The sequence below is a fragment of the Somniosus microcephalus genome, chromosome 12 (genome assembly GCF_052327205.1).
Source record: "Somniosus microcephalus isolate GS21.2 chromosome 12, FLI_Smic_1.0, whole genome shotgun sequence".
Taxonomy (NCBI): domain Eukaryota; kingdom Metazoa; phylum Chordata; class Chondrichthyes; order Squaliformes; family Somniosidae; genus Somniosus; species Somniosus microcephalus.
In genome coordinates this window covers 32,485,961-32,510,933 of record NC_140998.1, presented here as the reverse complement: position 1 = coordinate 32,510,933, position 24,973 = coordinate 32,485,961, and the positions used below count along the sequence as shown (strand labels likewise).

At 45.7% G+C, this 24,973-nt stretch overlaps 1 protein-coding gene across 2 annotated transcripts in view; it reads left to right on the top strand.

Annotated features, from left to right (window-relative positions):
- fbln5 (fibulin 5) overlaps positions 1 to 24,973 on the top strand; it is a 121,874-nt gene that overhangs the window by 56,656 nt on the left and 40,245 nt on the right. For both annotated transcript variants that reach the window (XM_086002728.1, XM_086002727.1), the window contains exons 5-7: positions 10,132 to 10,254; positions 12,273 to 12,389; positions 15,491 to 15,610. In XM_086002728.1, coding sequence (XP_085858854.1) covers positions 10,132 to 10,254; positions 12,273 to 12,389; positions 15,491 to 15,610 — 360 coding nt within the window. The remainder of the gene's footprint in view (positions 1 to 10,131; positions 10,255 to 12,272; positions 12,390 to 15,490; positions 15,611 to 24,973) is intronic.

The following is a 24,973-nucleotide window of genomic DNA, read 5'->3' as shown; positions in this document are numbered from 1 at the left end:
TTTTCAGGCAGTAGTCTCAGCAGGAGGCTCAATGTAGTGTGGCCGCAGTGTCATTGGAGCAAGAACAGCCTTCTCTTAATGCAGGGCTGTCTTTTTAGAAAGTAATGTGGTCTCTTAAAGGGGAACTGCCTTCTAAACTGAAAAAATAAAAATCATTTTTTTAAAAAAGGCAGTTTTTAGCCCTTACAGATCAACTGCCTTTTGAAAAAAAATAAACATTAAAAAGAATTTCTAAATGGGAGTCTTCAGTTCTTAAAGCTGAATTGCCTTCCGCACCTAAAAAAAAAATGGGAAAAGTGCTTCAGCGCCAACACAAATGGCTCAGCAAGCCAGGGAAGGGGCACCCAGGGTCTCGCATGCAGCACTCCAGCTTTGTGCAGGGGGTCAACACTGCAAGAGAGGTCCTCCACCCACAGGGGCCAGGAGGCCCTCCAGAAAGAACGATGTGGGACCACATCACCGAGGCCGTCACTGCCAGCAGTGTCGCCTCCACGACCTGGCTCCAGTGCCCAGTGAAGCTTCATTACTTCAGACCACTGGTCAAAGTCAGTGAATGCATCTTCGAAAACCTCACAAACTGCTCAATGCACGACTCCTCCCGCCACCACCCCCTCAATCACTCACCTATCAACAATCTGTACCAATCACGAGGCTCACCTCCCATTCCTAGCTTCACCTCACTCCCTTGGAGGAGATGGTGCTGGCCATTCTTGACAGGGGCATGGCTGAGCCCTTGGCCAGCGGCGGGGCAGAAAGGATACAAGATGCTGGCATCCCCGTATGTTATCCTCCTTCTGGCATACACCTCTTGCTTTCCCGCCCTTCCCTCACCACAACTCCACCCAAGAAATGCAGCCTGCCCAGCCAGTGGTTGACCAAGAAGAGAGAGAGGAAAGTGAAGAAGAGGAAGAAGAAATACCATCACTCCATTTCACACTCCCAGCCACCAGCTCCTCGAGAGCGACCAGCAAGGCCATTTGTAGTGTTCCCCACCCCAGTAAAAGATCTAACGGTTGTTAAAATTCCTTGTACCTTTTAGAATATTGCTCTTCTGCCTTCTACAGACTCCTTCATGTAAAAAGCAATCCCCACTGGATTAGTAGCAGTGGAATACAAATAATTGCTAATAGAAGGACCGTTTTAAGGTCTTCCCATCCTTTACTATTCCTTTACCAGGGCAGCAGGGAGCTGACCTGTTCCAAGGTTCCTACCAATATTGTTCTGTAACTGTTCGTAAGGATGATCTGAAGGGCTAGCTGCTCCTTTTGCTCATCTACTTCAACCCGTGGAAAGCAACAAACCTTGTGATGTTAGCTCCAGGTAGCTTAGAATAATTGGGGTCGATTTTGCCAGCTCCCGCCCTGCGTTAACAGCCTTAACACGGTGTCGGCAGCCTTAACATGGTGTCGGTAGCCTTACCGCCCCATTGACACCAGGCGATGCGGCCGGCGCCATTTCGAAAGGGTGTCCAAAGCGCCCGCCTGTTTTAGGCGCTATAATAGGGAAATCACCGTCCTATGGCGTAAGCAGGACCACTTTTCCGCGGGCGATGGAACCGAAGAGGCTCACTAAAGTTAAGTGTTGAATTATTTTTGTGGGCCCCGGAGGAACAGAACAGTTCCTCTGGGGCGAATCACTAGTTCACGTTTGGAGCAGATGTGGAGACTGTTGAAGCCAAATTCTCTGAAGTGCGAGACTTTAACTGGAAACAGGTGGCCTCTGTTAGCACTGGCACACGGCCATCATTGGGCCAGTGTAATTGTAAAATAGCTATTTACGTGCAAATGTAACAATCTACACTATGCCTTGGGCATGACCTACATAGGCGCTTGGTGCCTTCTATTATTTTAATCTTTATCTTGATGAATTCCATTGACTGTACTAATGATTTCATTCTGTGGCAATGCTTTTGTTCTTTTTTTTACATCTTCCAGAAACAATGCATATTATTTTGTGAACAAGTCCAAAAAAGGAATAACTTTCTCGCTCAGAAACCACATGAATCTATTACTCTTAATCTTCTCTCTGGCAGAAATATACGGTTCCATTTAAACACGCTAACCCTCGGCTGCTCGCACCTCAGATTTCAAGTTGCGCAATTTTCTTCCTACTTTTCTGTTTTTTTTTGTCAGCTCTGTATGTTTGATGCTATCCTGGGACATGCATCCAATGATGACAATGGCATCAAGTGTAGTGATGGTGGGGGATGGGGGGAGGGGAAGATGAACAGCTCACGAGCGCGCAATGCGGTTCTTTCTTAGCCTATCTCTGCTTTATAATTTATTTAGATATCCCACAAGGAAGGCGGCCCATACCTCTCAGTAGCTCAACAAGCACATGGAAATGGCATTGAGGTTGATTTTTAGGAAGGTAACACCTTCTGATTGTTGCCTTGCCTCATGTATCTTGACAAGGAGTTGGGTTCGACGCTAGGAAGTATTCCCTTCACAGAGTCATGTTTCTTCTTTGAGTTTAGGTGGGGCAGGAGGGGCAGATTTTAAAAAAAATGAATGACATTAGCATCTGTTGATTATTGGAATAGCCAAGTTGAGTTCAGTCTTATCTAAAGATTCAAACTTTCAGACCACACTGGCAGTACATCCAGTGGGGCAGAAAGCTGTCCATTCGGAGTGGAATATGGGATCAGAAGAGTGACGAGGAGTTGGGTTAGACGCTGTGAAGTAGTCCCTTCACAGAATCATTGCCCGCTGGAACAGGTTACTGGTGAGTTTGGATTCCCTGTAGTCTTTCAATAGAGAGCGAGTCGAGTTCCTGAGAGAGGAGAGCACTTCCAGTTATTAAAGGTATGTTACAGATTAGGTGAGATTAGAAAGACCCATTGGTTACTTCAGCCTCCTGGAGATTTGCTTGATTGTTTTAGGGAGTTAGAGAGGAATTTCCTGGAGTTTTTCCTAAATTGCCCTCCGCTTTTTTCATGTCTCTGCCAGATGATTGTGTGTTCGGGGGCTGATGGTGGAGTTGGCTGCATCATGTCTGGGTATGTGGGCTTGGTGGAACAGTCTTTTCCAGGTTCGTATGTATGCAACACATGAACCTAGAAATTGCTGTAGCTAAAATGAATCGACAATGCCAAATATATTTTATGACATTCTTTTGTCCATCATTTTAGCATTAATCCATTTATGAGAATTTGTTAAACATTAATATCACTTTGGGAGCTGTCACTTCTAGGCTAAGGAGTTGCATTTATTTGAAAAAAATGGCATGTATCAAAATAGGACACATTTTAAACTAAAGCCATTGAGTTCCACTTCTAGTGAGTGATGCTTGGTGAGTCTAGAAATGTAGATCTAGAAAGGCAGCTTAGCCTCCCCCCCCCCCCCCCCAACTGCTGCCTTTATCAATGTCATTTGTTATTTACCCCATTGGTGTGGGATCTCGCTCCAGCTCTCAGCATCCAGTGCACGTATTCATGGAAGTGCAGGCACGTGGTATGTTTTCATTCAATGGCTTAGAATTAGATAGAATTTACAGCATAGAAACAGGCCATTCAGCCCAACTGGTCCATGTTTATGCTCCACACCCACCTCCCCCCACCTGACATTTTCTAATCCGATCAGCATAACCTTCTAGATTTTAGCATCAAGAATGGAATCCCTGATGGCCCTGTGGGTAAATATGCTATCCAGGGTAGTACTGGTAATATGGAGCAGAGAGATCCCAGGTTCCATAGCACTACTGTGGGCCGCTGCCTGCCTGTGCGCTACCCCACAGCTCCCCTCCCAGTCTCCTCCCCCCGCTCCCAGGACTTACCTTGGGGCCGCTGCCAGTGAGGCAAGCGGGCCAATTTGGATCAGGCCGTAGAAACATAGGAACAGGATAGGCCAATTAGCCCCTCAAACCAGTTCCGCCATTCAATGAGATCATGGCTGATCTGCGATCTAACTCCATATACCTGCCTTTGCCCCATATCCCTTAATACTTAAACTCTTACCACCCTTTGCATGTAGAAGTGTTTCCTAATTTCACTCCTGAAAGGCCTGGCTCTAATTTTTAGACTATGTCCCCTCGTCCTAGACTCCCCAACCAGCAGAAATAATTTCTCTCTATCTACCCTATCAGTTCCCCTGAATATCTTGAAAAATTCAATCAAATCACCCCTTAATTTTCTAAATTCCAGGGAATACAACCCTAATTTGTGTAATCTCTCCTCGTAACTTAACCCTTGGAGTCCAGGTATCATTCTGGTAAACCTACGCTGCACTCCCTCCAAGGCCAATATATCCTTCCTAAGGTGTGGTGCCCAGAACTGCTCCCAGTACTCCAGGTGTGGTCTAACTAGGGTTTTGTATAACTGCAGCATAACTTCTACCCCCTTGTAGTCTAGTCCTCTAGATATAAAGGCCAGCATTCCATTAGCCTTTTTAATTATTTTTTGTGCTGTCCATGACATTCTAATGATCTATGTATCTGGACCCCATGTCTCTTTGGACCTCCGCTGTTTCCAGCTGTTCACCATTTAGAAAGTACTCTGATCTACCCTTTTTAGGAACATAGGAACAGGAGTGGGCCATTCAGCCCCTCGAGCCTGTTCCACCATTCAATGAGATCATGGCTGATCTGCGATCTAACTCCATATACCCGCCTTTGGCCCATATCCCTCAATACCTTTGGTTAACAAAAATCTATCAATCTCTGATTTAAAATTAACAATTGACCCAGCATCAATTGCCATTTGCGAAGAGAGTTCCAAACTTCTACCAACCTTTATGTGTAGAAGTGTTTCCTAATTTCACTCCTGAAAGGCCTGGCTCTAATTTTTAGACTATGCCCCCAAGTCCTAGACTCCCCAACCAGCGGAAATAGTTTCTCTCTATCTACCCTATCTGTTCCCCTTAATATCCTGAAAATGTCCATCAGATCACCCCTTAACCTTCTAAATTCTCAGGAATACAACGCTAATTTGTGTAATCTCTCCTCATAACTTAACCCTTGAAGTCCAGGTATCATTCTGGTAAACCTACGCTGCACTCCCTCCAAGGCCAATATATCCTTCCTACGGTGTGGTGCCCAGAACTGCTCACAATGCTCCAGGTGTGGTCTAACCAGGGTTTTGTATAACTGCAGCATAACTTCTGCCCCCTTGTATTCTAGTCCTCTAGATATAAAGGCCAGCATTCCATTAGCCTTTTTGATTATTTTCTGTACCTGTTCATGACATTTTAATGATCGATGTACCTGAACCTCCCCAGTCTCTTTGGACCGCCACTGTTTTTAGCTTTTCACCATTTAGAAAGTACCCTGTTCGATCCTTTTTAGGTCCAAAGTGGATGACCTCACATTTGCTTACATTGAATTCCATTTGCCACAGTTTTGCCCATTCACTTAATCTATCAATATCCCTTTGTAATTTTATGCTTTCATCTACACTGCCACCTATCTTTGTGTCATCGGCAAACTTGGATATATGACTTTCTAAGCCAGCATCTAAGCTGTTAATAAATACATTGAATAGTTGAGGCCCGACACAGGCCCCTGTAGGATGCTACTAGTCACATCCTGCCAATTTGAGTACCTACCCATTATCCCTACTCTCTGTCTCCTGTAGCTCAACCAATTTCCTAACCAGGTCAATAATTTTCCCTCAATTCCATGAGCTTCAACTTTAGTTAACAGTCTATTATGAGGGATTTTATCGAATGCTTTCTGGACGTCCATATAAATAACATCCATAGACATTCCCCTGTCCACTGCTTTGGCCATCGTCCCGTCAAATGGACAAGCTGCCTCTGGCGATGCGACAGTCGCCCCGATTATTACAATGAGGTCCACGGCCCAAATTATTTCAGACCTCCCGGTTCGGGCGCGCACTGGAAGCACGCTGTCAGTTGAGCACCCGAAAACAGGCCATAACGAATTGTTACCCCTGTGCATCTATCCTCTACAGTAAAAAGCCTGGTGAGGTGCGCTGTCTTAGGTTCGTATAACTATCCCTGCCCCGGCTGGGATTGGACTAAGTGCAGTACAGGTCAAAGATCAAATGCAGAGTCTTCATAGTCTGTGTGGCTCAGTAAAACAGTAAGTGGAACGTTGATTCACCTCGCCATGAACCGACATTTGTGGAGTGTTATTTAATTAATAGTATTTGATTTCCTTACAACCCACATGGGCTGACTAGGTATATTGTTGTGAAATTAAGTGTGGAAATCTAAGATATGGGCACACATTACAGTGGGTGACGTCAAACTCCATCTATGACAGTTGCTCCCACACCTCTCAGAAAATGAAACTATGAATGTCACAGTTAACTCCTCAGATGGGCCAAAATCCTGGAACTCCCTACCCAACAGCACTGTGGGAGTAACTTCGCCTCACGTTCTGCAGCTCTTCAAGAAGCAGGCCCACCACCAACTCCTCAAGGGCAACTGAGGATGGGCAATGAAAGACGCTGTATAAAATGCACATTCTTTCTTTTTCAAGAGTGACATCATCAGCAGTTACTGTTTAAGGAAACAGAAGTTAAAAATGGACAGAAATAAACAGCACAAAAGAACGAAGCATTAATATCCTGAGTGTGCTGAAATAGGTGAATGGCCTCCACTGTGCTGAGAACGTTATGAAAATTGTTATGCTTAGTGAGAGTGCTTTGTAACTTTTTGATTTGAATTAATGTACTGATGGTGAGACTCCCTCTTAAGCATTTATTATTGTTGTAATAAATTCTACTCTTAATTGTAATATCAGATAAATGGCCATCTGGGAAATGAGATGTGAGATATAGCACAGGAATGGGTTATTACCGTGTGACAACCGAACCAGAAATAACTAGATCTGGAGAAATATAATAATGTGATCACTGCAATGGCATCTTTCCACATAGTCTGTGTAATATTTTTATAAAAATATTTGGGGCTCTGCAGATGATGGGAAAGAATTCATTGGAAGGGGTTCTCACAAGAGAGATGCATTTGGTAATGTTTGCACTGGGCCTCCATAAACAGTCAATCCCACAGCCATTATATCAGCTCTTTCTCACCAGCTCTGCTCACCCGCTTAATTGGTGATCGATCCCCTCCTTTTCCCACGGGCGCCGACTGAGCACACCGCTCCCAGATGCTCCCTTCCCCTCTACAGCCAGGCCTCCCGACTAATGGGATGTAAATGTATGTAAGAAGGGTCCAATTTAAAGTCCAATGTGTATAAATAATTGTTTTTGTTAAATCAGCGCTCAGCACATCACTTAAGGGCGCCTATACAGAGCTGAAAGACTTCTAAGGGATAAAATTTGCGCTTCCAGAATGCTGGGCAGGTCATGTAATGGGTGCACAATCCTCGGCGACCAGTATTCCTCGCGTCAAATTCTGTTTGATAATCGCTCCTGTGGAGCACCTCTGGGTGTTATACTACGTTCAGTTGTTGTTGTAATAGGCATTGCCAGCATCTGATGTTCCGCCCTGAGAATGCAAAGGCAGGCAATTTACCCTCAATTGCCTCTGTGCCATCATTAAAAGCCGCCAAAGACTTAATGTACCAAATGTGCTGGAGCTGGCCTTTTTAAAATTCAGTTGAGGTACACATAATCCAAACTGAAACTTTTTGTACGGGGCCAGTGAATACTGAAGCGGTAAGTTCAGGCATCGCGCGGATGTCGTTTGAAGATAATCGCAACAGCTTGCATTTATATGGCACCTTTATTGCAGTAAAACATCTCAGAACCAAATTCAGGGAGGCGAGACAGATGCTGAGCAGTCATGGGAGAAGAGCTTTGGGAGGCAACCAACCGCACAGTTGAAGAGGTAGATTTTAGAGACACTTTTGAAGGGCGGTAGCAAGGCGGATAGGTTTAGGGAGAGAGCAAGGCCAAGCTGGTGGAAGACTCTGCCGCCGAGAGCGAACGAGAAAGGTTGTCAAATGTAAGAAGTCACACAACACCAGGTTATAGTCCAACAGTTTTATTTGAAATCACAAGCTTTCGGAGTGCTGCTCCTTTGTCAGGTGAAGTGGAGAGATGCATAAAGACACAGCTTATATAGTCAGAGAATAATGCAAGATGTTTACAGGTAATCTTTCTAACTGCCATTTATCACACCTCGGCAGAGAGATAATCACAGCAATCAAAGGTGTGAATGGTGTCCAAACAGGTCAGTCAGGAAAACATTACATCAAAGAACAATGAGGTGGGGTCACAAGGGGTCAAATGTTGCAGATGCTGGGGTCTGTATGAAAAACAATGTTTTTTTGTCTCTTTTTTGTTTTTCATACAGACCCCAGCATCTGCAACATTTGACCCCTTGTGACCCCACCTCATTGTTCTTTGATGTAATGTTTTCCTGACTGACCTGTTTGGACACCATTCACACCTTTGATTGCTGTGATTATCTCTCTGCCGAGGTGTGATAAATGGCAGTTAGAAAGATTACCTGTAATCATCTTGCATTATTCTCTGACTATATAAGCTGTGTCTTTATGCATCTCTCCACTTCACCTGACAAAGGAGCAGCGCTCCAAAAGCTTGTGATTTCAAATAAAACTGTTGGACTATAACTTGGTGTTGTGTGACTTCTTACATTTGTCCACCCCAGTCCAACACCGGCACCTCCACACCGAGAAAGGTGGAGGTCCGAGTCAGAATCAGAGTGGAGGACAGACACTGTCACGTAGGTGGAGGATGTCCTCAGAGCCGTTCCCGTTCCACCGCTGTAATCTCACTGGAAAGCCTGTTTCCGCCGCACATCTGGTGAAGTTACAGTCGTGGAGCTGCAGCGGGAGCATCCCTGAGGAAATTCCCGGCCATAACACTGGAGGAGGTTGCAGAGATAGGGAGGGCTGCTGCCATGGAGAGACTTGTGAACAAGGCCAGGGATACTGACTTCAGTGCATTTGGGGATAGGGTAGGATAGTGGAGTTTTGGATGGGTTGTAATTTAGGCAAGGTAGAACTGAGGAGGCCTTTGAGGTTGGTGTTGGAGTAATTGAGCCTTGAGTGACTGACCTAAGGCAGTGGGGGTGAGATAAGGGCAGAGCCAGGTGACGTAGCAGAGATGGATATGAGCGGTCTTGCTGAAGGGTAGCATGTGAGTCTTAAAGCTTGACCCTGAGATTGGTGACATTGGATGCTCTGCCTTCCCAGTGACTATAAAATCCTGGTGCCTGAAATTCTGATGGGGCCCACGGCAGAGCTCGGCGGAACCCTGACAGGGGCTGGACTGTGGGGTGGAACTCGCTTCTGCTCAGCCACATTTTGGTGATGAGAGTCACGAGCAGATCCTCTGCCCACCCCTCCCCTGTGCCAATGGGTGGGATAACTGGGGGAATTCCAGGCTACACCAGGAATTTCACCATTTTTACTTTTTTAATCGGGCCTCGGAAGAACTAGCTGAAAGCTACTGAGGGGCCAGGAAAACCTTGATTGCCAACGACAATCGATCCAGGAAGTGATTTGAGTATCTGTGATTAAAGCAACTCTGGCGCTCGGAGGAGCTGAAGATTGACAATGAAAACACCCATGTTCCATTGGGCCCTTCCCCGGGCAATCTCTCTGTGGTCAGAGCAGCAAGGCACTACAAGGGCAATCCTGGCCCCCATCCTGAAACCCCTTACTGTGCAGACCCCTGGAGCATGCAAATGACCCCATCCCTGAAATTTGGGACAGGGTCTGTGTCTGTAGCTGCAGGCGGGCTGGAGTCCCTCTCCATCACAATGCCGGCTGTGGTGCAAGGACCTCGGGATGCCTAGCCTCTGGTTCCCAGTCTGAGCGGGCACAGTATCTCTCACACATCGGCAAGCAATCATTGGAACTCAAGCAGCCGTGGCCTATATTTCTCTCAATAAGCTGATAGAACAAAAATCGATCACTGTGTGACTAGGCTAAGCTCCCCTTGCCCTGCTGGTATTATCCACAGCCCACTGGAAAACACTTTCCTGCGTTGTCTGTCTACGAGATAAATAGAGGAAACATTCAAGCCTTTAATTTCGAGATCTGTAGCCAGTATAAAGGGAAAGTAAAAAAAGAAACCCTCTCACTTCAGATGATGCTATTTGAGTACCATTTATCCTATGTAACAATGGCAATAGGTGCTATGGATGAGCAAGTCATTTCTCTTTGACTTCCACCTTTAAAAAAAGACCTTGACACCTTGAGGTAATTTTTTATCTTTCTTCCCCTTTACAGATATAGATGAATGTACATCAGGGACCCACCAATGTAACCCTTCGCAGATCTGTATAAACACCGAGGGAGGCTACAGCTGCTCCTGCACTGAGGGCTATTGGTTGTTAGAGGGACAGTGTATGGGTAAGTGTCAACTTATTCTGAGATAAGTGAAGGAAATAAAAGAAATCAGCCAAGATTCTTGCTCAGTGACACTATCCAGTGATCCCTGCTGGAAAAATTGGGCAAAAAATAGATTAAGACTCAAACTGTCGTATTTTGATGCTCGTGCCTTCAGCCAGCACTCACTGTTTAGGCTCACACTGAAGATCACTGGGTGAGTGAGGTAGCAAACAGTTAGCAAGAGTCAGAACCTGCAACACAGCGGCTGGACACCACTGGCACCCCTGCCTCCACCACCCCCCCCACCTCCACACCCCCACCCCCGCAACCCCACCCCCGACCCCTCCACCCCCGAACCTCCCCCCACACCCCCCGATCCCGCTCGGACCCCACATTCGCAGCTGGACCCACAATCCTGGCCAGACCGCCCCCACCCCCGAACCCGCCCGGACCCCCTGATCCCGCCCAGAATCCCCCCGATCGAGGCCAGACCTCCCGATCGCATCCAGATTCCCCACTAACTGCCAGGGACCATTCCTACATTCCTCCTGCCACAAACCCCTGCTCCCGCTTGCCGGCCAGGCTGTCAATGTGTCCGGTTTTGGTGCGGGACTCATCATTCTTTATTTAAACGAGGCCCTACCATTAAGATCAGCAGGGCCTCCACATCCCGGATCGTGTCGGGTTCAGCGCCCACTGTTGAGCAACCCCCACACCCTCCACACCTCCCCATAAATATTGGGGCAGATGTGTTTTTCACAAAAAATTTCCTGCCTCCCCACTGTGGGGAACTACCAAGCCTCTGCTAGGAGGGTTGGGCAATAAATGCTGGCCTTGCCAGTGACATCCACATCCCATGAATGAAAGAGCCTGGATGAGCAGGCCGAGATGGGTGAGGAGGATGACATCCTCCTGTTGTTATGTAGCAACATGGCAAACAAATGATTTCCTCTGGTGAAATCATAAATGCATGCAGAAACAGGTTTACAATATCCCTAGAAGTACCAACTCAAGGAAATCTTCCCACCTTTGCTTACAATGTTACTGCACAGATTGAAAGGAGGAAATCATTCCCGCCAGGGGTCATTGTGGCTATACATCTGTGTCCTGTCAGACCAAAGGGCGGCCTGGTGATTAATCAGTCAGCTGTGGTCCTTTCCCCGCTCCCTCTTGAAACATTAGCAAACTTTCGATACAACATCTAACAATGAAACTTTGGGACGCTGAAATTCCACGGGTTTCTCCTGCTCTCCCGCCAAAGGTACAGCCATTTTTACCCCGTTTCTTCAGGGATGGTGCCGGTCTCCCGTTGGAGAAATCTAGTGGAATTTCCAGATATACAAACCCAATGCTTTGGTTTTGTTTTGTTTGACCTGAGCGAGGGTAAATCGGTGCCCACTTCCCGGCCTTTGAAATGAGCAAATTGGTATTAATGCAGATGTTGGTTAGGATCTGGAATGCACTGGCTGATCGGGTGGTGGAAACAGATCGAATAGTAGCTTTCAAAAGGAAATTGGATAGATACTTGAAGGAGAAACATTTGCAGGGATAAGGGGAAAGAGCCAGGGAGCAATGTTCTCTCTTAATTTTTTTTTGTGCGCGGTCCCTTTAACTTGCTGCGCGGCCTATTCAGAATTCCGCGCAGGCGCAGTTTCTTCCATCTGAAAGCCGGTGAGTGGCCTGCGCAGGACCTCCAGACCGTTGCGTGGCCTTGCAGCTTAGCGGGAACGTTGCCGGGGTATGGGACTAACTGGATTGCTCTTCGAAAGAGTCTGTGCTGTACTATTCTATGCTGGGTTTAATTAAAATGAATGAGGGCCAAACCTGGGACTAAAAATGTCTCCCACATTTAGCACTGTCGGAAGTATTAAAGCAACTTATTCTGTGCCACAACACAAAAAAGCTTTTAACTTACACCCATCTCTGAACTTAAAGAGCAAATAAAATGGCGAATTGTTGCGTGTTTTAACTTTTGTTCTGTGCATGAAAACATATCGTTCCTAAATTAAACTTAAGCTCCACTCTTGTTTCCTCTTCAGACATCGATGAATGTCGGCACGGATATTGCCAGCAGCTGTGCGCCAACATCGCTGGCTCCTACTCCTGCCAGTGTAATGCTGGATTTCTACTGAATCCCGATGGGAGATCATGTCAAGGTATTGAGCTTTCAAATGTCGTTCCACCTAAGTGGTAAACTGCAGAGTGGGGGCCCCCAGAACTGGCTTTTGAAATCGCACGGGCTGGGTAATGCACTTTTTAGCCAACACAAAATATCCTGTGGGACTTTCTTTGGCTTCATTCACAACGTTATTATAAGTCTTTGGGAGTTAAAGGTAAATTAATCTTTATTTGACTCTGTTCATGACGTCATATCATTTAACCATTTGAGACATTATGGCCTGGAGATTGTTTTGCGCCAGGACGGGTAGGCTCGAGGCCCACCAACTATTTACTGGCGAACTGCAGCTATCTGCTGGGCATCTCCGGGCAGCTTGCCAGTGTAGAGGATTTGAATTTTGGGCCATGGTGTCTTGTGTGCTCGAGGACACAATCTGTTTCCTTAGTTTTCAATCGATGCAGACAAACTTCTTCCAGGGTTAAGCTGCTGCCTTACTGTGTAGCTTCTACTGAAGGTCGCTACCATTTTCAATGATTATCAGACACCTGTGCTCCTTTTCCCACCATCCCTTCATTTGCCAAGAACCATGTTTCAGTCCAATAAGCTGGGTGTGTACAAAGTACCCGCGTCAATGCAGAGTGTTGCTTCTGGCTGCTTGTTTGCATCTCCTTATGTTTCTAACGATGTCCTACATAAGAAGCTAGAAAAAGAGGTTTGCCTCATCATTAACGATCTGTACAGACCATTTTCAGCTCCCTCTAGCATTGGAACCAAGCCTATATTTCTCTACTCCCCCACAGAATCAAGAATGTCCCCACTTCGGCTTTTGGATGTTTAAACTGAGGCAACGTTTGTAGCAGTAGATGATGACCTTTGCACTAAGTTAACAGCTCCAAGTAAGAATTAGTTACTGCTAAGTTACATTTTGATTGGTTTCCTTAGCTTATAATTAAATCCCTTTTGTTTCCTTTGATTTGGTCCAAAGAGCTTCTCGATACTCACCTAATTACCCTTCAACATTTGATTGCATGCCTACTTAGTTTTCACTTTCAATGCGAACAGACTTGGCAGTCTTCGCCCCTTTCCATACATGGTTCGTGAACTAGGAGGTGCTTCCATCCATGTTCTTCTTTAACCCTTTCCAAAACCACTATTCATTTTGTAAGCAAAATGTCCAAAACTGGAGACATTACTCCAACCGTGGTCCAACTGTTAGTTTTATAGTCAGTATCCCTTCCTTGGACATGTACAGTATGGTTCTTGATACTGCCACCTATATATCTCACTTTATGTATGTGGGAAACAGCCAGTTTGCCATTGTTAGCCCTACCATGAAGGAAACTTGTGTGCACCCTACTGCAATAGTTCTCTGCCTGAGCTGAGCTTGGATCTGACGGGACTGCTCCCCCACCTTCATTCTGCCATTTTGAGAAACGTGACTGTCCAAGTAGGCAGTGTCAAACACCACTTCATGCCAGGTACTGCCAGCTGGCACAGATGTGTTTCAGGGGTAACTGATCAACTCCTTACACAACATGGTCTTCTTTGTATTCACCTTTAAGCTGATACTTTGCTTTTCCCCTATGGCAGGCTGGATCTAGCGGGAGAGTGAAGCATTCATCTCAAGACTGGGTGATGCTGGTGCCATCCCTGCCTCATCAAAATAGGTGTTTTCAGTAACTCTCTGTTGAGATCACTCACACTTGGAGCTTTATTTGTCTTAGGTTTCTTGAATAATCAGGTTACCATTTTATACTTGATCCTAGATCAGTATCAAGTTGATACAATGTTCTTTGTCAATTCTTCTTTTGGGATGCTTGACCGGTCAGGAGGGTCTCAGCTGGGGAACTCTTCACCTGCAATGCACATTTGTTCTTAAAAAAAAGAACTTGCATTAATATAGTGCCTTTCACGACCTCAGGATGTCCCAAAGCGCTTTACAGCCAATTAAATACTTTTGCTTCCCATCTTCTACCCTACATAAACTGTGTGCTCATCCAAAACTCTGCTGCCCGTATCTTAACTTGCTCCAAATCTCGTTCACCCATCACCCCTGTGCCTGCTGACATACGCTGGCACCCAACCCGACAATGCCTCAATTTTAAAATCCTCATCTTTGTTTTCAAATCCCTCCATGGCCTGGCCTGGCCTCTCCCTATCTCTGTAACCTCATCCAGCCCCACAAGACTTCGATATCTCTTTTTAATGGTGAGAAACTATTCCGAGAGAGGTGTTCAGAGAGATTTAGGTATCCCTGTACAGGAAACACAGAGAGTTAGCATGCAGGTACAGCAAGCAATTAGGAAGGCAAATGGAATGTTAGCCTTTATTGCAAGGGGGTTGGAGTACAAGAGTGAGAAAGTCTTGCTACAATTGTACAGGCCTTTGGTGAGACCACACCTAGAGTAATTGCACAGTTTTGGCCTCCTTATGCACAGTTTTGGCCTCCTTATCTGAGGAAGGATATACTTACCTTAGAGGCGGTGCAACGAAGGTTCACTAGATTGATTCCTGGATGAGAGGGTTGTCCTATGATGAGAGATTGAGTAGATTGGGCCTATACTCACTGGAGTTTAGAAGAATGAGAGGTGCAACATATAAGATTCTGAGGGGGATTGACAGGGTAGATGCTGAGAGGTTGTTTCCTAGACTGGCGAGTCTAGAACTAGGAGGCATAGTCTCAGGATAAGGGGTCGGCCTTTTAAGACCGAGATGAGGAGGAATTTCTTCACTCAGATGGGTGTGAATCTTTGGAATTCCCTACCCCAAAGGGCTACGGATGCTGAGTCTTTGAGTATATTCAAGGCTGAGATAGATAGATTTTTGGACTCTAGGGGAATCAAGGGATATGGAGATCGGGCAGGAAAGTGGAGTTGAGGTCGATGATCAGCCATGATCTCATTGAATGGCGGAGCAGGCTCGAATGGCCATATGTCCTACTCCTCCTAATTCTTATATTCTTCAATAGCCTTGTAGATTGGTGCACTGGCCTTTGACAGTAACTCTAGGGTGTCATCGAAAGCTCACTAGGACATGATTTTCAGAAGACGATAAAGGACATCCTATATATTATGTTACAAGAAGTGACTCACTGAAGTAACACTGATGTTCTTTTGATTTTGTATCTCCATGCTGTAGATGTCGATGAATGTGCTGGAGAGAATCCTTGTGGCCAGCAATGCCTCAACACCTATGGTTCCTTCCTTTGTCGTTGTGATACTGGATATGAATTAAATTCAGAGGGAACAGGCTGTGATGGTAAGAAATGGAACAGAGTAGTTTTGTTTTAAAAACTGCCTTTATTTCCTTGCCGCCCCCACCCCACATCCCCACCAAGTCTCTCACCCAAATACAAATCTTCATGAGCAATGCGTGAACTACTCAATGATTTTGCTACCATTATTGCTTCATGCTTGGTCAACTGGAGATATAGTTGTTGTTGGCAACACTTCCAAGACAATTCCTCTTCTATGCCCGTGATATGCCACTACCATGATACGGCCACTCAGGGGCTTTGCTGGGAACTAGCAAGACTCATTTGATGTATGGCCAGTGAGGTTGAACAAGCTTATATCTGTCGGTGTGCTTGCTAAATTAGAGGAGTCACTGGCAAGAAGAGGCCAAACACCAAAAGGGAAAACCACTGCACACAACGTCCATTATTGCTGTTCAAGTATACCGGAAGCTCAAACTATTATGTTTATTCATGACATCAATGTTAGATACAAAGAGGAAACACTAATGAAAACACTAGGTTAATATTAAGGCTTCGCTAGTAGTACTGTCTGTAGCGAAACAACGTATTGTCATCAGACAAAGAGAATATGAGGATGTTAGATTTGGCCTACTGTGCTAAATTGACATTTGCTGACTGTCTTTTAAAGAACTCATAAATAGCTGTTGAAAATGGTTCTGATTCCTGTCTCAGCTTTGTACCTGCCATAGCATTTTGAACTTGAGGATGGGCACGTATGGCTCCCTCAGCGCCTTGGGACATTTTTAACTACGTTAAAGACGCTATATAAATGCAGGTGGTTGTTGTTGATTAGGAAAGGCACCATGTGGTCTGGTACTGAGACATACAAACCAAAAGATTCCAGGTTCAATTCCTGGTCTCCACTGCTCAACTGATCTCAGCCAGATAACTTCCAGCTAATCCTCTGGTGAGATGTACTTGGGCAACAATGAGTGTGTGTGTATATATATATATATATATATATGTGTATATCTATATATATATATAGGTATACAGACAAGTTTGGCTATATGATTAGATGTCAAGGCATTGTTTGCATCACATGTCAAAGCTATCCGTGAACTGATAACCTGACATTTACTCATATAGCCAAACCTGTCTGTATACCTGTAAATTCCCATTGATTATGCAGGGTCAAACATCTCATTGAAACATATAAAATTCTGGCAGGGCTAGACAGGCTGGATGCAGGGAGGATGTTTCCCCTGGCTGGGGGCTCTAGAATGAGGGGTCACAGTCTCAGGATACGGGGTAGGACATTTAGGACTGAGATGAGGAGAAATTTCTTCACTCGGAGGGTGGTGAACCTGTGGAATTCTCTACCACAGAAGGCTGTGGAGGCCAAGTCACTGAATATATTTAAGAAGGGGATAGATAGTTTTCTAGACACAAAAGGGATCAAAAGGGGTATGGGGAGAGAGCGGGAATATGGTATTGAGATAGAGGATCAGCCATGATCACATTGAATGGCGGAGCAGGCTCGAAGGGCCGAATGGCCTACTCCTGCTCCTAGTTTTCTATGTTTCTAAACAAGGCAGAGAATGTATTGCTGCAAGTGGCTTCTGAAGCTGAGTCATTCACAATATTTAAGAGGGTCTTGAAGTGGTACTCTTGAAAAAGAAACAAGGGTGTGGGAATTAGAGTAGATGATTGAGTAGTCGCCCAACATAGAGCTGGCCGCAGCCCCGATGGGTCAACTAGACTCCTTGGGGTCGATTTTGACTTTGTTCCATTGAAGCCAATGGAAATGAAGATGGGGAGAGATGTGAAACAGGCTGCCGATTCGCTATCGCCCGTTTTACACTATTGCGCAAAGCTGAAATCTACCCCCTTCCTGTGCTGGAATTTCCGCTTTCTATTCTGTGAGCTTTCAGGAGAGGAGGTGAGAAGAACTGTAGGGGGAAAAGAGGCAGCGGTGGTGAGAGTCTCTTTAAAAGGGCCATTTGTTCCAGCTCCGTTTCAATCTCTGGGTAGTTTACCGTGTTTTCTTCAATCGGAACAGTTGGATAAATGGAACATTTTACCCAACTGTGCAGGGGGTGGTGTTTCTATGACTAGGCTTTCATGTGTGAATCTAAACGCAGCAAGGATTAACCAGTGTGAATCCCAACCAAGACCAAGACAACCTACAACTGCCCTCAGCTTGAGTATATATCACCGAAAACCACAAGTGGCTTTGTAGAGAAGAATTTCAAATTAACTGCAGTTAATATAAACCTAATGATAAACTAGTCAGCTGTCTGAAAAATAGATGCTATAAGTAATAAACTTTTTGCTACATTTTATCCGCCTTGAATTCCAAATAAAATATTAGTTTGCATTACATAATTTCCTGTAGACTTCTTGTCGCAATGAGAGATTTTCTGAAATGTATCCCGCAGTTACGCTGTAATTTGGTTGAAGTAAGAGAACAACACATTACACAGAAGATGTAATAACTGGAACTGCAGATTTGGTAAAGAAAAATCACTTAACAGGAGTTTACATTCAAAATTTATAATTTTTCAACCGTGAACACAATGGGTGTAAATAAAAAAAATGATTTTACATTTTAAAATTCTATTCAGTTGACAGAAATATTCACTTACCAGGTATTCAAGTAAGCGGAGCTGATTTTCTACATATATAGAAATTTACTGCTATAAAAATTTGGTATCTAAGTTACACATTTATGTACGTGCTAATTCCCTAGCTATATAGAGTGCAACTAATTCACCAGATTCGACTGTAACTAGATGTGTGTCTGATTTCAAATGGTTCTCACTAATTAATATTTTCCCAAATGCTTAGAATCTCATTGCCCCAAACTGATGCATCCTCATTTAATAAACAAGAGATTTTAAAGCACTTTTCCCATCAGTACCCATTACCTTGTATAGTTTTTTTTGTTGATGAATTGCTTTACTTCAGTGATGTCATTGCTGGGGAATGGAACATTTTCCAACTTGTAGCACTCGGTGTCTGTATTGAGCACGTTCAGGTCAGGCTGTAACAGGCCAGATCCAGAGTAAAGCTCCCTCTGTCTCAACAATGTACCTTAAACCCAACCTTAAGACAGCTTTCCCCTCCTGAAGCAGCGGGGAGTTTTTTTTCCCCCATTTCCCGCAGCTTCCCTTGGGTGAGATTGGAACCCTTGTGACTGCAGAGGAGAAAAGGCTGTTGTTCAGTCAGTGTGGGCTGGATTTGAAGTTGGGTCCCGGAGGGAACGGGACAGGGTGTTCCTCTGCCAAGCCCCTAATCCTTTAATAAAATAAAATTACATGGAAATAATTACATTTTGCAGCCAATCCTTTTGTATATTTTTGTTTGGAAAAGAACTGGTGATATTATTGAGGGAACTGATTTGGAGGAGATATGGCGCCCAGCAGTGCAAAAACAGTCATTAATAATCCTGAAATACCCCTGGGTTATTCAGTGTATTTCGATATTGATTCTGCTCCATCGCTGAAGGGCATTCTTTCCAAGACTGTTGCCCTCAATGATGTCATCAGCACTTGCTGTTCAAACAAAAAAATTCTTGAAATGTCCATAATTAAATGTAGCAAAGCAGAAAGATGGTTAACATTAGTGATTAATCTCTCCAATGGATTGAACTTTAAGAGAGGTCCTCACGGCCAAGGGTGAATTTTACAGGATGCAGTTATTGAAGTCAATACAAATAAAAATCGGGAGGGATGTAAAACAGGCTGCCGATTCGCTACCACCCGTTTTACACTATCGCACAGAGTCAAAATTACTCCCGACGTGTTTGTACCAAGTTCCTGTCTGTGCTATTTTAACACAGGCATTAATCCTTAAACAGATCAAAGCCTGTGTTAAGGTAACGCAGACAGGAACTTGGCATGAGCCAGTTAAGGGAACAGCATTGATTAGAAAATATAACTTCTGCACCAGCAACCTACACATAGGCACCAGAATAGCTGATTATTTCTTGAATCTATCCCTGAGTCTTGTTGGCACACAAAACTCAATAATGGGCGAGAGGACAGAAGATGTCGTCCTAAGGTGAGAGGTTACAGGAACCCTGGTCTATGGGTAACATTAAAGAAAGAAAGACTTGCATTTCTATAGCGCCTTTATGAACTCAGGACATCCCAAAGCGCTTTGCAGTCAATGAATTACATGTTGTAATATAGGAAACGCGGCAGCCAATTTGCACACAGCAAAGTCTCACAAACAGCAATGAGATAAATGGCCAGATAATTTTTTTTTTAATGATATTGGTTAAGAGATAAATATTGGCCAGGACACTGGGGATAACTCCCCTGTACTTCTTTGAAACAGTGCCGTGGGATCCTTTGCATCCACCTAAGAGGGCAGAAGGGGCCTTGGATTAATGTCTCATCTGAAAGACGGCACCTCTGACAGTGAAGCACTCCCTCAGTACTGCACTGTCAACTGTCAGCCTAGATTATGTGCTCACGTCTCTGGAGTAGGACTCGCTCCCACGACCTTCTGGCCCAGAGGCGAGAGTGCTACCACTGGCATCTCACGGCACAGGGGTGATACTCCGCTCAGTTCACTTATTCCATTATTACAATGGGTTGATCTCATTGAAAAGGCACATTCAACAGTTCTTTACAAAAATGAGGAGCATCGATTAAGAGTACAATGGTTTCAGTGCTCTGCCACTGTGGGTTTTAAGGTAGCTTTGGATGTATGAACTGTGAAACTCTGTGCAGTGGAGTTTGTTTCAGAACAAGGAACCGTTACGCATGGGTGAAAGAGAAATAAAGAATATACACAGAAAGAGTGATGCCATGTCTCAGAGAGCTTGCTAATAGACTCCATCAGTGCATTCCGTTGGGTACTGCTTAAACTCCACAAACGCTAGCTGGGTCAAAATACCAGAACTCCCTCCCTAACAGCACTGTGGGAGTACCTTTGCCACACGGACTGCAGCGGTTCAAGAAGGTGGCTCACCACCCCCTTCTCAAGGGCAATTAGGGATGGGCAATAAATGCTGGCCTTGCCAGCGACGCCCATATCCCATAAAATGAATTTAAATAACGAATTAACATTTTAAAATCTTTCTTATTTTACTTAGCTCTGTCTAGTTACCCTCTGCATAATCCAACATAGTCTGCATAACAACAGTTCAGGAAGAAACATGTCAATATATAGAAAGCTTATATTTTATACATTATATTTAAGGTGGGGATAGACAGATTTTTGAATGGTAAGGGAGTCAAGGGTTATGGGGAGTGGGCAGGGAAGTGGAGTTGAGGCCAAGATTAGATCAGCCATGATCTTATTGAATGGCGGAGCAGCCTCGAGGGGGCCAAATGACCTACTCCTGCTCCTACATTTTATGTCTTACACTCCTTTGCACAGGCTGTTTTTTCCTCTCCAATTTCTGCTCCCTTCCCTGAAGATATTAATTCCCTCAGTAGCACAGCTACATAGAATGCACAACACAGAAACAGGCCATTCGGCCCAACTAGTCCATGGCGGTTGTTATGCTCCACACAAATCTCCTCCCACCCTATCAGCCTAACCCTCTATTCCTTTCTCTCTCATGTACTTATCTAGCTTCCCCTTAAATGCATCTATGCTATTTGTAAAGTCTGTGGGTTGTTTAGTTAATTAATACACAGACTCCAAGAGTAACTTAAAACAGGACTTTACTATTCGAAGGTCAGGGCGAATCTGCCCAATAACTCCTGACACAGCACTTATATACCGGTGTGGTCACCGTCGGTATTACAGTATACAGAAGCCAACAAAGTAGTGCAACACCTAAAGTAGTTCTCTTAAAGGTGGACGGTTACATACAATAGTTCTCTTAAAGGTAGACGGGTACATACACTACAATCCTCCCTTTTTAGCTGCAAGACAGTTCACAGATTCAGTCTCTCTGGAGGTTTCCGGACTCTGTCCGGATAACGCCTCGGTGGTGTCGTAACTCCCGGCGGGGTAGCAGGTGCTTCTGGCAAGGTCGATTCAGCTTGAAGGACAGTGTCAGGTTCATCTGATTCCAGTATTACTAGATCGGAGGTAGGTGTTCTGGGTATCTCTGTCTCAACATTAACCGTGTAAGGTGGTGGAGTAGATTGGCCATTTGTGGCTGACCCTATGATCTGGTCAACATGGCGCCTTATTATACTGTCCCCAATGTCCACCGTATACATCAACGGCCCTAGCCTTTTTCCAATAGTTCCAGGCTGCCATTTCTCGGTACGGTAGTCCCGGGCCAAAATTTGTTGACCTATCTGAAAAGATCTAGTTGGCCTTTCATTCATGCCCTGGAATTGCCGGTTCTCTACGTCCCTTCTGACGTTTGGCTTAAGCAAATCCAGCCGGCATCTTAGTCGTCTATTAAAAAAACATCATGGCGGGAGTTTGATTTGTGACCGCATGTGTTGCATTCCTGTACGCCAACAAGAAGCTATCCACCTTATGTTGTAAGTTAATGGCTTCATTATTCACATTGTGAATTCTCAGACTATCCAGTTCCTTGCAGTTGGAGTGTGAGTCCGAATTCTGTTCTTCCGGACTCTTCCTAGTCACCTCATGTACCTTTCTGTACCTCTTTTGTGGTGACTCATTATTGTTGGTCTTCTTTCCTGACCGGCATACCTTAGCTATGTGACCGAGCTTGCCACATTTCGTACATTCCTGGTTTTTAAACCAGCATTGGTTCTGGTCGTGTGTTGTCTTCCCACAACGATAGCATTTCGTTGTACCCGAAGTAATTTGCTGCACCCTGAGTGCCGCTGCCTTTAGCTGCATTTCCGCCGTTCCTTTCGCTGCGGCTTCGTTCGATGCAGCAATAAGGACAGCCTTCTCAAGTGTAAGATCGTTCTCTTCGAGCAGTCGTTTTTGTGTTTCTTCCTTCGACATTCCGCACACGAATTTGTCTCGCAATGCCTCTGTCAGATTCCCTCCAAACTGGCAGTGTTTCGCTAGTCTACGCAGTTCGACCAAGTATTCTGCGTTGCTTTCATCTTTCCTTTGCGTTCTCGCATAGAATTTGAATCGTTCCGCCAACATCAACGGTGTGGGGTTCAAGTGATCCTTCAGAGCAGCCACAATATCATCGAAAGTCTGATCCGCCGGTTTAGCTGGTGATAGTAGATGCTTCAAGAGCCCGTATGTCTTCGCACCCATCGAGTTTAGCAAGGTTATAGCTTTGTCATCTTCTATTTTATTGGCCTCACCATAGATCTCAATGCGTTCCACATACGTGGCCCAGTCTTCTACCTCGGAATTAAAATCGTTGATGTTACCACGCTTAGGTATCTTCCTCTCTTCCTGATAACACCACGAATTATTTCTTTAAATTTTCTTTTTTTTTTCCAAGATGGCGGTTCCCGCTAAAATGGCGGTTTCCCGCGCTTATCTTCTCCGCCTAATGGCGGCTTCCCGCGTTTCTTCCCCTGGCGGGAGGGGTACACTTTCCCCACGGGCGACGGCCGCTGGCTTTCAGGTTCACAGCCTGCGCGTCGGCTTCAGTTCTTTCCCTTTTCTCGGCAGGGCAACCGGCGCTGGGTACACCCCGTTGACGGCGAACAGTTTCAGCCGCTGGGCTGGCTCTCGCTCAGTTCCCCTTGCTCGGGCTCTGTCTCTCTCCCGCTCGCTCGGCTCTACCGGCGCTGGGTACACCCCGTTGACGGCGAACAGTTTCAGCCGCTGGACTGGCTCTCGCTCAGTCTCCCTTGGTCGGCTCTGCCTCTCCCGCTCGGCTCCCAATCGCGCCTCCCAGCCCTCTCGCAGTCCGGTGCTTCCCTCCCGGGCTGCGGCTGAGTTTTTATATCTTCCCGCGCCTACGCTCCCGGTCGCAGCGCTTCGTGGCTTCAGTCGCTGCCCGGCCTTTTTCGCCGGTCGCGGTCTAGCTGTCTCACGATGCCGTTGCGTCCCCAGCCTGTCTGTACCGCGGCTTCCTTGCTCCACGCTGCCCCAGTCTCAGCGCCTCTGGGCCCGACTTCTGTCCGGCTCCTTTCCCCCTCGACCGTGGTCGAGTGCACCGCCCTTATCCTCCGGTTATTCTTTTTACTTTTCCCTTACTCACAGTCACCGTGGCCGGCTTGCTTCTCGTGCTGATCGGCTCACTCCTCACTGTGGCAGAAGGGACAGTCAGTGCCTGTTGCTGATGGAAGTCTTTGTCTCTGAATTCTTCCTCCTTTCCAGCTCTGCAGACTCGAGTTTTCTCCCAGCAGAATGACGAGGGCGGTTGCCTCTTCTCGACGCTCGTTAACTGCTTCGGAAGTATTGTTGCCGCAGGGTACGATCGGACTCGTCGCCACTGTAAAGTCTGTGGGTTGTTTAGTTAATTAATACACAGACTCCAAGAGTAACTTAAAACAGGACTTTACTATTCGAAGGTCAGGGCGAATCTGCCCAATAACTCCTGACACAGCACTTATATACCGGTGTGGTCACCGTCGGTATTACAGTATACAGAAGCCAACAAAGTAGTGCAACACCTAAAGTAGTTCTCTTAAAGGTGGATGGTTACATACAATAGTTCTCTTAAAGGTAGACGGGTACATACACTACACTATTGAATGGCTTGACTTGCATTTCTAGCGTGCCTTTCACAACCTCAGGACGTCCCAAAGCGCTTTACAGCCAATGAAGTACTTTTTGAAGTGTAGTCACTGCTGTAATGTAGGAAATGTGGCAGCCAGTTTGCGCACAGCAAGCTCCCACAAACAGCAATGTGATAATGACCAGATAATCTGTTTTTGTGATGTTGATTGAGGGATAAATATTGGCCAGGACATCAGGTAAAACTTTCCTGCTCTTCGAAATAGTGCCATGGGATCTTTTATGTCCACCTGAGAGAGCAAACGGGGCCTCGGTTTAACGTCTCATCCGAAAGATACACTGGAGTCGCAGCCTAGATTTTTGTGCTCAAGTCTCTGGAGTGGGACTTGAATCCACAACCTTCTAACTCAGAGGCTACCCACTGAACCAGGGCTGACAATGTTCAACTCAACTACTGCATGTGGCTGCTAATCACCCTCTGGTAACTTGCCCAAGGGGCCAGATTTCATGTGTCAGCCTTTACAGGGAGTGGCAGCAGGCCATCAGACTGTGGAGGACATCACAGCCATGCTTGATCCTGTCCTCCCCTGATGTCCGCACACACACACGCACTCTTCCAGCAGGACGACAGTGTTCGGGAGCTGGAACCCCTGGCTGGACTTACCTACTGTAACCCAGAGTGTTATGGCCAATTGTAGCATGCTTCCCACTACCTGGGCGGTGACCAGTGAACTCTGCACAGGCCGAGGATCAAGCCCTCAGGCCCCGGAGAGCTGAGGATGGAGACTTTACCCCTGAGCAACCAGGACTCGTGGGTTTTTTTTGGGTTAAATAAGGAACCCTCGGCCAGGCTGTAAATCCGCAGGGCTTCAGTT